The sequence below is a fragment of the Leptonychotes weddellii genome, chromosome 11 (genome assembly GCF_054177405.1).
Source record: "Leptonychotes weddellii isolate Sample4059 chromosome 11, ASM5417740v2, whole genome shotgun sequence".
Taxonomy (NCBI): domain Eukaryota; kingdom Metazoa; phylum Chordata; class Mammalia; order Carnivora; family Phocidae; genus Leptonychotes; species Leptonychotes weddellii.
This window is the reverse complement of record NC_138379.1, coordinates 73,681,503-73,696,632: the sequence shown is the minus strand read 5'-3', so window position 1 is coordinate 73,696,632 and position 15,130 is coordinate 73,681,503. Positions and strand designations below refer to the sequence as shown.

Genomic DNA, 15,130 nt, shown 5'->3' with positions numbered 1-15,130 from the left:
TCTGTCGCAACTGACGCCAAACATGATCCTCACAGCAAGGCTGCAAATAGGCTATCCTTGAGAAGCAGTTGCTAGAAATAGCATCCTCCACTAAAGCCTAGATATCGAAGTCCTTTGAGTTCAAGGTGACCACAAAGCACATGGGGCACTTTTCTAAACTTTGAGAAAGTTAGAAAGAAATCTTAGCATTCTGCAAACAACATTCTCTCATCAAAACAGATGCGTGACTACAGAACAACCTGCTGGTTTAGGCTAAGGAAATAACATAATGACCTAAAACACCGTCCGCTCTTAACATTTCTAAAAAGTCTGCAAGGCAGAAAGTCTTCCAAATGTCTTGACAATAAAGCACGTTCACCGTGCAGATGTGAATTATTGGCAGAGGGTAGGTTAAATGACTTGCCCAAAGTCACACTAAGTCAGTGATGGAGTCGGGGGGTGGGTGGGGACCAACCTGCAGCCCCGACACCTGAAGCCCAATTTGACTTATTTGATCATGGTCTCCTTGTATTACTATGAAGAAACTACCAAGAGGCTTTAGGAAGAAAAGGCAGCAGGTATAAACTAGAGTCACTGAGTAACTGCTCCTTTCTCAGAGAGAAACAGACATCAAGGTAAAGGCAGGTCCAACCTCAGACAGGAAATGTTCCATGGAAACCTGCCACAGGACTTCAAATAAATGTCCTATCTGACTCAAAGGTAGCAGCACACCCTGCTGAAAAGTGATGTACTTTTGGAAAAAGTACATTTCATCTCCCTGACTCCCTCCCCTTCTTACCTTGTGGGAATTATTTAGTCCTATGTTGGTGGCTGCCTGTACCTGCCCTATGACTGGCAGCGGCTCTGCTGATCTCTGGGAAGGAGGTGGCGGGAGGGGACGATTAGTTCTCGGAGGGCGCTGAAGCGTGACAGCAGGGCAATCAGCTGCGGTGGCTTGTTCAACCACATCCCAGCTGGCTTCCCTGGTGCTCATCTCGGCTGTTGCTAGAGCGGTTGTCAGGTAAGCCATGGCGGCCGTGCTGGGATTCTCTTCAGGGGACCCAGATGGAGGGTAGCTTTTGTCCCGAGGCAAATTAGAAGGTGTGGGAGACTTGTCTGCAAGTTCTGAAGGGTGATGATGGGGTTTATCCACACTTGCACCAAGATAAGAAGGAGGCTGCTCTCCACTGTAGAAATGAAGCTGACCCTGGTCCTGATCCATAAAGGAGACAGTTGGCATACTGGTCTTCCCGGACTGGTCTTCGGGGAAACTTAGGTGATCATCAGACTTAGAGTCCATTAAGGGAACGGAAGTGATTCTGGCCTTGTCTGGGTCCCCAGGTAAATGGGTTCGATATGGATAACTCCCTGGGAAGTATGCCTGGTGGAGCTGCTCCCCAGCTTCGGTGGCACTGGCATGGGGAGGATTCCCAGGGGCGGCTGGATCTGGACTAGGCTGGTCACAGTCCCCAGATACACTGTTCTGGAGATGGAACTCCTCTGCTGGCCTATCAGTTTGGAAATAGGCTTTATCTAGAGTAACACTAGAGTAGGGACTGGGCAGTTTATCTTCGGTAGCAGCCACTGCTATGTCTCCATAATGTGAATAAGCAGCCTGGGAAGTCCCTGGTCTCTTCAGTGACTGAGTTGAGGCTTGCTGCGCGGACTCAGCTAATGCTAGAGCCAACAGGCGGGCAACGTTTTTCGGAGGCGGTGGTGGTGGGATAAGAGAGACTGAACTGACGGGAACGGAATCCTGAGGGGGGTCATGGGTAACTGCTCCTGGTGGGAAATTGGGAAAAAAAATGAGAGTGAAAAGGTAGCTTGTGTTATCCTACACGGAAAGCCAAACACTCCCCATTTGATCACTAGAAAACAGGTGCTTTCCATATTTCAAAATGGCAATCCATGATCTTCCATCCCACATGCAAATGCTGGAGAAAACACATCTGGTTCAGAAGGAAAACTAAAACCAAGTATTTAAAGATTGCAATCTCCTCTTGAATTGCTATAGAGATGGGGGGAAAAAAGCAGGTCCCTCATCTGGCTCAGAAAAGACTGCTTAGAAAACAAGCTTCAAGTGCCTGCAGATTGTTATTAAGGATAGTTTTTACATTTGATGGTGTAGGCTGGCTGGTTAACTTGTAAGGCTATATAATATAGGTACTTTTATTAGAAAACAGAATCAAGAGCTACGAAGCTGTGCAAAAATTATCCAGGAATTCTGACTGTCCAAAGACAAAAGGGGACTTTATGAAGGTCTGAAGCAGGACCACTGGCCCTTTGGGGGATTTTTGTTTGACTGATTTTAATTTAGGGCTTTGAGCCATCAGCACACCCAGAAAAACATTCTCTTTGATTAAAGGCTAGCTGTGGAGCAAATTTCTCTCTTAAAAGGCACAGATGGCACATAGGACTGAAGATCCCTCTTAGCTTAAGGAAAGAATGGAGGAAAACAAATGGTACCTGTCTGAGTCTGTCCAGAAGGTACAGCCTTACTCTGACTGCTCGCGACGACCTGCTCCTCTTTCCCTGGAGACTCTACTTCTGCAGCAGCCCCCTGGTCTAGGGGCTGGACTTCAGACTCACATCCTCCTTGGGCCTCTCTCTCACTTGTTTTCATCTTTCCTACCTGGGTGGGGGATCTATTTATGACATCACTGTCTTCAACACTTTTGCTCCAGGTTGGAGAAGATGCATTCAGAGCTGCTGTATTTGACACAGTCCCGATGACTTCTGACACCCGAGTGGGAAGAGTCACTGAAATTGGCTCAGATATGTTCATAGAAGGTGATTTGCTTAATTTCCGTCCAATCTTTGGAGAGAAAGCATAGACGACCTTTTCAGTGAATGAGGATGGCTTGGATGATTTCTCTTCGGTTGGGCTCAAGTCCAGGGTAAAGAATGGACTCAGTTTCTCCTGAAGAGGCGAGACGGCTTCAGAACTTGCAGTGCTTCCTGGCGTCTGAGACTGGCTACCACCTGCTTCTGTATCCTTTTTGTTGGAGCTTGATTTCTCCTGGGAGTATCCTAATGAATCTAGAAAGGAAGCCCCGCTCTCCAGACATTCTGATTCAGCCTTAGGGGGGCTGCACTGAAATGACATTGGGTCGAAATCCAGGCTGGCGACGCCAATGTCTGGTGGGCTCAAGTCAACATCCTCAGCTGCGTGAGACATAAGAGCTGGAATATGCAGCAGCCCTACTTCCTCCTCACTCTCATTGTCATGGGGCAGATTATCATAGGAATTACAGCGGTTCCCCAGCATTTCTCCGTTAAAAGAGGCACTCAGTGCGTCACTGCTAGATCTGGGTCTTCTGGGTCGGAACAGCTTGGAGTCACCTGGCAAAAACGGATAACGACATCAAAGTATGAATGCCTAGGATACATGATACACAATACCATGAAAAGTCACCTACTTAGTACAGTAGTAATGCACAACTGTAGGATAAGGAAATGTTCCTTCTCATTTTCTCTCCAGAAATTGTCTCCTGAGGCAAATGGCTGGAACTCCTGAACCAAATGCTAAATAACAAAAACATCTGATGTCATGAGGGGGAGAATGCAGCCTTTCATGGTTTCAACAGGAAAAAAGACTCAGAACTCTTAGATTCTATTACTAGTCCAACATTGACTCAGGTTGTGACTTTGGGCAAGATTTCTTTCTTTCTGTCTTACTTTGTGACTGATCCCACACAAGATTTCTAAGATAGAATTAACCACTTTAAATAGTACTTTGGATATAGCACAGCAAAAGAGTTTTGTTTTTGGTTTTTTGGTGGGGAAAAATCCTCCTAACACCCACATTTCTAAAAAGCAAACATCAACTAAAAATCTCTACAATCCCATAAAGTATTTATACAATACTTAGTACAGGATTCTTTTTCAATACTTAGAACAAAATTAATTTCTTTTTTTTTCTTTACTAAGGACAGGCTTTAAGTCTCTCAGGAAGAGTCCTTCAAGAGTAAACCGTTATACAATTTTATGATATTGCTACACATCCAACTGGTAACAGAAGTCTTCGAGCTCAGCATTCTATTGCAAAGATTAGAATCGCCGAAATTGCCTTAACATAAATACGTTTACTAAGGTGTTGACCACTTATATGATTAATCTATATTAAAACATTATTTTTTGCTTAATACTGGCATCTACCCAGCCCACTTCATTGTATCTGTGAACCATTCTCTTAACCACAGTGAAATGGAAAACCTTGGAAAACCCTTAAGATGTCAGACACCCAACTAAAGGGATGTGTGAGGATTTCTTGAAATAAGCAGAGCTATCGGCTGATGAGGATCTGGCAGTTGGAAGAGTTAATAAATGAAGATAAGAAAGTTGACCAGGATGATGACACTCTAGGATATCTCAAAAAAAATGATCCCAATATCAACAGATTAAGAAAAGCCCGGGAAATCAATGTAGATCCTCGTTATTTTTGTAGAAAGGGCCTTTTTTTACAATCCTGCTGCATAAGCTAACCATAAAGTGAAGGATGTTCTATTTGCTATTATGACATGGTTTTGTCAAAAAAGTTAGATCTCCTTCCAATTGAGGTAATCCTTTGTTCATTCTAAACATTAGTACATAATTGCAACCATAACCCAACTTTAGCTAAGTAGGGGCCAAAAAACTTATTTTCAAAATTTTTAGTTTTGTTTGTCAAGTAAATCAAACTTTTTTGTATTCTTTACTAAAATTTTGGTCCCCATTTTAAGAGGATTCACTTCTAAATTTTCTTCTCCTTGTATGGAGGATCATATCTTCAGATAATGGGGATTGCCTATAATCAATCTGATCTATGAAATTTAATGTCAGGTTAAGCCATTTACAAGACAAAATACTGATTTGAATATCAAGACTGCTTAATTTTATACTTTGTAAAATTGTGCTTTCATGAAATCTAAAGAAATACTAATAACATCATTTTCCACTGGGCATTAGTAACTATAAACGGTTAACTTAAAACATTTTACCTATTTTTATGTACACTGAATAGCAATCATGTCAACAGTGAAGAAATTAGACTGGTACCATATGAAGACATCCATGAATAATACCAAATAGATATGAGTATTGTTTGCAAATGATAGTCTGTAGCCTATTTACTAATATATATTTACCAAATATACTCAATTGTTGTGTTCTTTTATGAAATATAGAATAAAACAACTGATGGTTTTAGTCTTACCATCGACTGCATGGAGAGATGTAAGAGATTCTTCGCTTTTAGCTGAACGGAGGGTTCCTTCTGCCCTGCCACCTGAAGAATCAAAACCAAATAGTGTGAAGTTTTATCCACTGCTACATATGTAGAGAAAAGGAACAGTGATTTTCTCTACACATATTTAAACTTCCAAGGGTGATTAACTATATTTTGACAATCATATTCAATTTAAGCAGTATATTATATAAGGTGCTATATTGTTTTCACATGATTTCCTATGTGAAAAATCTCTTATCTAAAGGATTATCAACTTGAGAATAGAGATGAATTTTAAAACACCTTCTTTTTTTATTTCCTAAAGATCAGCATGATGACTTACGATGATATCATACTAGATTTTTCTTTTTTTCTCATCCTTCACAATCATTTGGTGACCAGCCTTGTAGATTCTGCTTCCTAAAGATCTCTCACATCTATTTCCCACTTCTACTGCCACTGCTTATCCCAGACACTCACTCCTTCTTGGTTGTCCACTTCTAACTGTCTCCTAATTACTGTCCAGTCTACAGGCTTATGTCTTCCCATATATTCCCTGTGCTGCTGCTGTAAGTCATGTTTCTAAACCCTAAACGTAACCGTGTTACATATTAAAGCCATAGGATAACCCCCAAAGGAACACAGGACAAAACCAAAACTCTCTGGCAAGCACATGAAGCCCCTGATGACCTAAACCTCTTTTTGAACCATCATATACCCAGCCAAGTTCCCTGCTTCACACATGAGCACACACTTTGCTCCCATTTCTGAAACGCCTTCTCAGTCCCTTGGTGATCACATGAACCCCTACTTATCTTTCAAAACCCAAGTCAAAGGGTAGATTTCTGACCACTAACCCTCTTCCCCATAGGACCTGACAAGTCCTACCATAAATGCCTCACACAAATATCTATTTCAATTGGTGTGATTCTGCATGAAATTTATTTTCTTACACATATACTTTCCCAAGTAAGTTTCTGAAGGCAGGGGCAGTATCTTAATTTTCTTTCTATCTGAGAGGTTGCTCTCAAAATATTTAGCACATGCTTAGTACATGACTGCAAATCGAATGATGAATTAAATGAACTGAACATTATATTTCTAACATTCAAGCATTACTATCCTTCCTAGATTCAGAAGCTGTTAATATCAGTAGACCATGGTTTTAAAACTATTTTTAAGAGTAGTATTTGCAACAACAGTAATAGATTTATTTGATCCAATAAGATACTCTCATCAATGAGTCATCCCATAAAAAGATAGATTCCTTGGTTATAAGAGTTATAAACTTAAAAGGCATGTTAAAACATGGTTTTGTCACATTTTAAATCTGTAAAAATACAGATTAATAAATTTAAACACCACAGCAATTACTCTTTATATTAACAACAATACGCCAACTATGTTATGAATTTTAACCACATTCACACTCTATACAATCTGCAGTTTCCACAAGAAACTGGGCACTTCCACGTATTCCCTGCATATTTATGTCTGCGTTTGGAGATGAAGAATTGGTAGAAGAAGACAATTCACGTGTAGCACCCCGGCTATGGACACACTGTGTTGAAGCACACGGCGCACGCCATCACGATACACTGAGCACCTGTAAGCGGAGAGGCGCAAGCCGGCGGGGCGGGATGACGGGTGTGGGCCGGCCACACAGCGGCTTTCCTGGCGGCAAAGCACAGGACAGCGGGAGCACCAACCTTTCAGAGACAGGGCTTTCATCTCGGAAGGCTCACTCTCGTTCCGCTGCAACTTCCGCTTGGAAACGGACGACGATTTCCCCAAGTTGAAAAAGGAACGCCAGCTGCCCACGGGAGATTTTTTCATTTTATTTTGAGGCCTCCTCCTACGAGAGAGAAAGTAATCTGTATTAAGATATCCAAGGGGCTGTCTTCATTTCTAGGAAATGAACGAATGATGGAAAGAACCAAACAGCCTAGAGAGGGCACAGCTGAAATAGGACCTGTGTTTACACACATCCACTGTATATGTCATATATGCAGGACACGTGTGTGTGTATACAGCACAGTCTACAGAGCACAGCTAAACTGTACAGCTAAAGCATGACATGGTAATAAAATGTATAGATCAGAATATTAATACCTAGTCACAAAGATAACTTTTATACAGATTTTTATATTTAGATCTAACCTCACAGTCAGCGAAATAAGTAAGAATAAGAAATATTTGGAAGTAGGAATTATTAAAACTCCAAAATGAGAGTTAAAGAAAACAGTTGTGTGTGAGGAAAACAGAATTAAACCAAAAAAGGAAGAAAAGTATTACAAATAATAACTAATATAAATTGAATGCCAGGCACTGTGCTGTCTTATGTAGTAGCTCATTTAAAATAAAAATAACTGTACAAGGTAGGTACTATTATTCTCATTTTATAACTGAGGAAATTATGACACTAAGTTTAAGTAACTTCCTTAATGTTATAAAACTAGTAAATGATGGAGTCAGGGTTGGAACCCAGTTATATCCATATCCAAATATCTACTCTCTTGACTGCTCCTGTATAAAGACATTTTTGAAGAAATCATGGAAATGCTGGGAGGCATCATTTTTCTTGCCCTCCTTCAGCCTAGCTGGCCCAACACTGGCAGGAGCCAGTTCTGACACTATCCATCTACCTTGCTAGCACCATTTGCCCCACACCAGGGTTCCCTTCAGACCAGCCCCACTCAACCCACCTGTTCCTATAAGCACCCCTCGGAAGTGGCTCCTGCCACACCTAGCAGGCAGCCTTGGTGAGGATGGAGCCGGTTCAAGGCAACTCCTGCCCCAGAGAGGGAGAGCTGGCCCCGCCCACCAGCACTCCTGCAGCAGCTACAGCCAGGCCTCTCAGACCACTGCACTGAAGTCCAGCTGTGCCCACCAGTGTGCCCATAGTGCTCATGGCTGGTCACTGCAGGCAGCCAGACTGAGAGCCATACCCACCCAACCCCACACCCACAGCAGTCCCAGCCCAGTTACAACAGGAGAGCACACACAGCCCACATAGGGAACACCCCAGGAGCACCTGGTTCCAGTGACCAGGAGGGACTGCGCTACCCGGCCCCACAAACCTTCTTCTGAAAAAGCCACCACTTTAAGACCAGGAGACATAGCTGACTACCTAACACACAGAAAGAAAAATGAGGAGACGGAGGAATATGTTCCAAATGAGATAACAGGACAAAGCCTCAGAAAAAGAACTAAACAAAACAGAGATAAGCAATCTGCCTGATAAGCAATTTGCCTGTTCAAAGTAATGGTCAAAGATGCTCACTGGACTTCGAAGGAGAATGGATGGACTCAGTGAGAACTTCAACAAAGAGATAAAAAATTTTCAAAAGAACCAACAGAGCTGAAAAACAGAATAACTGAAATGAAGAATAACTGAAATGAAAAATATACTAGAGGGAATCAACAGCAGATCAGAGGATGCAGAAGAATGGATCAGCAATTTGGAAGGCAGGGGAGTAGAAAGCACCCAAGCTGAAAAGAAAAAAGAAAAAAAGAATTTTAAAAAATGATGGTAGGTGGTAAAGGGACCTCTGGGAAACACTGAGGGTACTAACATTTGCATTATGGGAGTCCCAAAAGGAGAAAAGTGGGCAGGGGCAGAAAACTTAATTTTAAGAAATAATAGCTGAAAACTTCACTAACCCAGGGAATAAAACAGATATTGAGGTGGTCTGGGAAGCATATAAAGCCCCCTAAAAGATGAACCCAAGGCGGTCCACCCCAAAACACATAAAAATTAAAACTTGGAAAAATTAAAAATAAGGAGAGAATCTTAAAAGCAGCAAGAAAAAAACAAATAGATACATACCAGGGAAACCCCATAAGGCTATCAGCATTATTTTTAGCAAATACTTTTCAGGCCAGAAAGAAGTGAAATGATATATTCAAAGTGCTGAAAGGAAAAAATCTACAGAAAATATTCTACCTGGCAAGGCTATCATTCAGAACTGAAGGAGAGAGAGAGTTTCCCAGACAAACAAAAGTTGTAAGAGTTCATCACTAAACCAGCCGCACAAGAAATGATAAAGGGACTTTTTTGAGTAGAAAAGGCCATAACTAGAAAAGAAATTATTAAAGGAAAAAATATCACGGGTAAAAGCAAACATAAAGCTAGTATGGGGCACCTGGGTGGCTCAGTCAGTTAAGTGTCTACCTCTGGCTCAGGTCATGATCCCAGGGTCCTGGGATCGAGTCCCACATCAGGTTCCCTGCTCGGCGGGGAGCCTGCTTCTCCCTCTCCCTCTGCCTGCCCCTCCCCCTGCTCGTGCGCTCTCTCTCTCTCTCTCTCTCTCTCGTGCTCTCAAATAAATAAATAAAATCTTAAAAAAAATAAAGCTAGTATGAAAGTTAAAAAAGTAGTAAAATCAACTATATCTTAAAAATCAGTTAAAGGACTCACAAATAAAAAGATGTAAAATATGATGTCATATACATATAATGGAGAGGAGGGAGTAAAAACGCAGTGCTTTTAGAATGCATTTGAATTTAAGTGACCATCAACTCAATATAAACTTCTATATACATAGGATATTATATATGAACCTCATAGTGACTACAAACCAAAATCCTGTAATAGATACACACAGAAAAAAAGAAAAGAATCCAAGCATAACACTAAAGAAAGTCACTAAATCACAAGAGAAAAGAGCAAGAGAAGAAGAAACAGAACTACAAAAATAACCAGAAAACAATTAACAAACTGGCAATAAGTCCATATCTACCAATAACTGCTTTAAATGTAAATAGACTAAATGCTCCAATCAAAAGACATAGGGTGATTGGATAAAACAACAAGACCTACAAGACAGTCACTTCACATATAAGACACATACAGACTGAAAGTGAAAAAATGGAAAAAGATATCCCATGCAAATGGAAGCCAAAAAAAAAGTTGGGGTAGCAACACCTACATCAGACAAAACAGACTTTAAAACAAGGCTGTAACAAGAGACAAAGAGGGCATTACATAATAAAAAGGAATCAATCCAACTGGATGCTGTATCAATTGTAAATAGCTGTGCAACCAAAATAGGAACACCTATAAGCAAATATTAACAAACATAAAGGGAGAAATTGACAGTAATACAATAGTAAGGGACTTCTAACACTCCACTTACATTAATGAATAGATCTGTGATCAAAAAATCAAGAAATACCTAATACCTATCCTTCTCAAACTATTCCGAAAAAATAAATAAGGAAGGACTGTTTCCAAATCTAGTCTATGAGGCCAGCATTACCTTGATACTAAAACCAAACAAAGACATTACAAAACAAAGAAAATTATAGACCAATGGATTCCTGATGACCATGGAAGCAAAACCCTCAATAAAATATTAGCAAATTGAGTTCAACAACACATTAAAAGGATCATTCAGAAACATCAAGTGAGATTTATTTCAGGGATGGGAGGGAGGATGTTTCAATATCCACAAATCAATCAACATGGTACACCACATTAACAAAATGAAGAATAAAAATCATAGGAACATCTCAACAGCTGAGAATAAGCATTTGACAAAATTCAACATCCTTCGCAACAAAAACTCTCAAGGAAGTGGGTTGAGAGGGAACATACCTCATCATAATAAAGGCCATATATGGCAAACCCACAGATAACACCATATTCAACGGTGAAAGACTAAAAACTTGTCCTCTAAGATCAGGAACAAGACAAGGATGCATTCTTGCCACCGTCATTCAACATAGTACTGGAAGTGCTAGCTACAGCAATCAGACAAAAAAAAGAAATAATAGGCATCGAAATTGGCAAGGAGGAAGTAAAACTGTCACTATTTGTAGATGACATGATACTATATATAGAAAATCCTAGATTCTACCAAAAAACCAGTAAAACGAATGAGTGAATTCAGTAAGTTGCAGATACAAAATTAATATACAAAAATATTTTGCATTTTTTACACTACTAACAAAACTTGCAGAAAAAGAAATTAAGAAAACAATTCAATTTACAATTGCATTAAAAGAATAAAAATACCTAGGACTAAATTTACCAAGGATGTGAAACACCTGTTCTCTGGAAATTTTAAGACATTAGTGAAAGAAATTAAAGATGACACAAATAAAGGGAAAGATACACCATGTTTATGATTGGAAGAATTAATACTGTTAAAATGTTCACACTACCTAAAGCAATCTACAGATTCAATGCAATCCCTATCACAATATGAATAGTATTTTTCATAGAACTAGAAAAAAAAATCCTAAACTTTTTAAGGAACCACAAAAGAACCTGAACAGCCACAACAATCTTGAGGAAGAACAAAGCTGGAGGTATCACACTCCCAGATGTCAAACTACACTGTAGATGAAACTGTATGGGACTGGCACCAAAAGTGTTTGATGGAACAGAAGACAGCCCAGAAATAAACTTATGCTTACATGGTCAACTCACCTATGACAAAGGTGGCAAGAATATGCAACGGGGAAAAGACAGTTTTTTCAATAAATGTGTTGGGAAAACTGGACAGCCACATGTAAAAGACTGCAACTAGACCACTTTCTTATACGATACACGAAATAAACTCAGAATATGTAAGGCCTGAAACCACAAAACTCCTAAAAGAAAATATACGCAGTAATCTCTCAGACATAGGCCTTGGCAATATTTTTCTGAATCTGTTTCCTCAGGCAAGGGCATGAAAACCAAAAAGCAAAAATAAGCAACAGAAACTATATCAAATTAAAAAACTTGCACAGCGAAGTAAGTCATCTACGAGACAAAAGACAACCTACTGAATGGGAGAAGATACTTGCAAATGACATATCCACTAAGGGATTAGTATCCAAAATATATAAAGACTCATACAACTCAATACCAAAAAGATAATCTGATTGAGGCAGAGGACCTGAACAAACACTTTTCCAAAAAAGACATACAGATGGCCAAAAGACACATGAAAAGATGGTCAACAATCACTCATCATCAGGGAAATGCAAATCAGAACCACAATGAGATACCACCTCACACCAGAGTGGCTAAAATGAAAAAGAGAAGAAATAACAAGTGTTGGCAAGGCAGTGGAGAAAAGGGAACACTCGTGCACTGCTGGTGGGAATGTAAATTGGTATGGCCACTAGGGAAAACAGTGTGGAGGCTCCTCAAAAAATTAAAAATAGAACTACCACATGATCCAGTAGTTCCACTTCTGGGTATTACCCAAACAAGGCAAAAACATTAATTTGAAAAGTATATGCATCCTTATGTTTACTGCAGCATTATTTATAATAGCCAAGATATGGAAGCAACCTAAGTGTCCATCAAGAGATGAATGCATAAAGAGGATGTGGTACACACACACACACACACCCCCCCACACACACACAATGGAATAGTATGCATTCATCTCTTGATGCTGGTTGGGAGATAGCACTATGAGAAGTATTGGTCTATTCTAAACTTAATATGGAGCCAATGTCAAACAAGTCATTATTCATTCTTTATTTCCTGGGTAAGCTATTCCAACCCAGTTTCTTTTCTTTCTTTTTTATATATTTTTTTTATTTGAATGAGAGAGAGAGAGAGTGAGAGAGAAAGAGAGAAAATACGAGCAGGGGAGGGGCAGAGGGACAAGCAGACTCCCTGCTGAGTGTGGAGCCCAACATAGGACTTGATCCCAAGACCCCAAGATCATGATTTGAGCTAAAGTCAGATGCTTAACCAACTGAGCCACCCAGATGCCCCCAGTTTATTTCTAAATAAATTTCTAGCAACATATCTCAGAGACAAAATCACTTACTTTCTATATAGTGGAAGTGTCTATTTTTCCCAAAAATCTGCCTTCTATAATTAACCTTAATCTTCTTTAAAATGACATGATGTTGTAATGCTTTTCAAAAATCATTTGTATCATTCCCTATGAGAGATCATCTATAATCAAATGAATGGGTTTTTCTGGGACTAGCCCAAAATCAATATAATAGTATTAGAATACAACAGTAAAAAAAGAAAAGAACACTTGACCATGAAAATCATATCAGTGAAGAGGATTTAATGAATTTTACCTTTCAAGTGGGAACTCAATTATGGTATGAAACTTTCCCTGAAGTGCAGCAGGTCCTTCTCCTACTTCGATGTATTTATTTTCAGTCACAATTGGAGAGGTGACCTGAGCTTGCGTTCGTGCCTGGGCTTCCTCCAATGTCAGCAGCTTGGTGGACGGAGAGGAAACCAGCAGTGACTTGGGTCTTGATAGAGAAGCTTTGGAAAGAAAGAAAAGTGATGAAAAGAGTCAAGATTTTTGGCATAGGTAAAAAATATAAATCTGTGTCACTGTGTGTACATCAATCTCCATCTATCTACCTATCTGTGCTGTTTTACATTTTCTTCATTAAGTCTTTCAAATGGCAGAACAATAGGGCTTTACACTGAATGAGGAAAAGAAGGTGACATACCAGGTTGTTAATAATGACATATATATATATACACACACACATATATTTTAATTCCTTAAGTAATTTAACTATTTTCCTTTCTTAAAAGATACCAAGCAAGGCCTGGTATCATTCAGATATCTTAGATTTGGAAAAAAATTTTTCTTTCACTGTTCCATAATATAAGTTTATATGCATCAATAATATATGACATGATATATTTTTTAATGTGCCATAAACTTAGATCATAATAGGTCTAATGTAGTATTCACTAAATACTATACACACACAAAATGACTGTTAAACCATGCATTTTGAGAAGTAGACATAAATTACCTGCTTTCTACCAAAGACAGATTTATTCAATTGAGATAGTAAGAAATGCAGTTTTCCATGCCGTTAGACGTTTACACATGTTCCTTGTAAACAAAATCTGTGTTAGCCATACCTGCCCCATCCTGAATGACGGCACTGATTTTCCCGCTGAAGAGGACATCTACATGATTCAGGATGAATTCAACCACCACAGACTGAATCCTCACTTCCATGAAAGCTGCCGTTCCACTGAAGCAGGCAGATTCTATCTGTTTGGATCTGTGGGATAACCAACAACACCGTCAGAGAATCCCAAGACAGCAGCCTTAAAGGGCATTTTTTTTTTTAAATGTGTAAACCACAAACAGACCAGAGGAAGAAAGCATACTTTAATGCTTTGGCTAAGCCCCACTTGCCTCTTTTAGGGAGATGCTCATAAAAACAACAGATGAGCTTTACTTTTAAAAACTGTCCTCACCAACAGTACATTAAAAGGATTATTCACCACGACCAAGTGGGATTTATCCCTGGGCTGCAAGGTTGGTTCAACATCTGCAAATCAATCAACGTGATACAATACATTAATAAAAGAAAGGACAAGAACCATATGATCCTCTCAATAGATGCAGAAAAAGCATTTGACAAAGTACAGCATCCTTTCTTGATCAAAACTCTTCAGAGTATAGGCAGAGAGGGTACATACCTCAATATCATAAAAGCCATCTATCAAAAACCTACAGTGAATATCATTCTCAATGGGGAAAAACTGAGAGCTTTCCCCCTGAACGCGGCAGGGATGTCCACTCTCACCACTGCTATTCAACATAGTATTGGAAGTCCTAGCCACAGCAATCAAACAACAAAAAGAAATAAAAGGGATCCGAATTGGCAAAGAAGTCAAACTCTCACTCTTCGCAGATGATATGATATTTTATGTGGAAAACCCAAAAGACTCCACCCTAAAACTGCTAGAACTCATACAGGAATTCAGTAAAGTGGCAGGATATAAAATCAATGCACAGAAGTCAGTGGCATTCCTATACACCAACAACAAGACAGAAGAAAGAGAAATGAAGGAGTCGATCCCATTTACAATTGCACCCAAAACCATACGATACCTAGGAATAAATCTAACCAAAGAGGCAAAGAATCTGTACTCAGATATACTCATGAAAGAAATTGAGGAAGACACAAAGAAATGGAAAACGTTCCATG

At 39.6% G+C, this 15,130-nt stretch overlaps 1 protein-coding gene across 1 annotated transcript in view; it reads right to left on the bottom strand.

Moving 5' to 3' along the window:
• The window catches only part of ARHGAP32 (Rho GTPase activating protein 32), a 158,254-nt gene that overhangs the window by 6,534 nt on the left and 136,590 nt on the right, over positions 1–15,130 (bottom strand). The window contains exons 16-21 of the mRNA XM_081797347.1: positions 14,049–14,212; positions 13,232–13,427; positions 6,895–7,040; positions 5,174–5,245; positions 2,446–3,321; positions 779–1,761 (exon numbers count right to left, since the gene is read on the bottom strand). Coding sequence (XP_081653473.1) covers positions 779–1,761; positions 2,446–3,321; positions 5,174–5,245; positions 6,895–7,040; positions 13,232–13,427; positions 14,049–14,212 — 2,437 coding nt within the window. The remainder of the gene's footprint in view (positions 1–778; positions 1,762–2,445; positions 3,322–5,173; positions 5,246–6,894; positions 7,041–13,231; positions 13,428–14,048; positions 14,213–15,130) is intronic.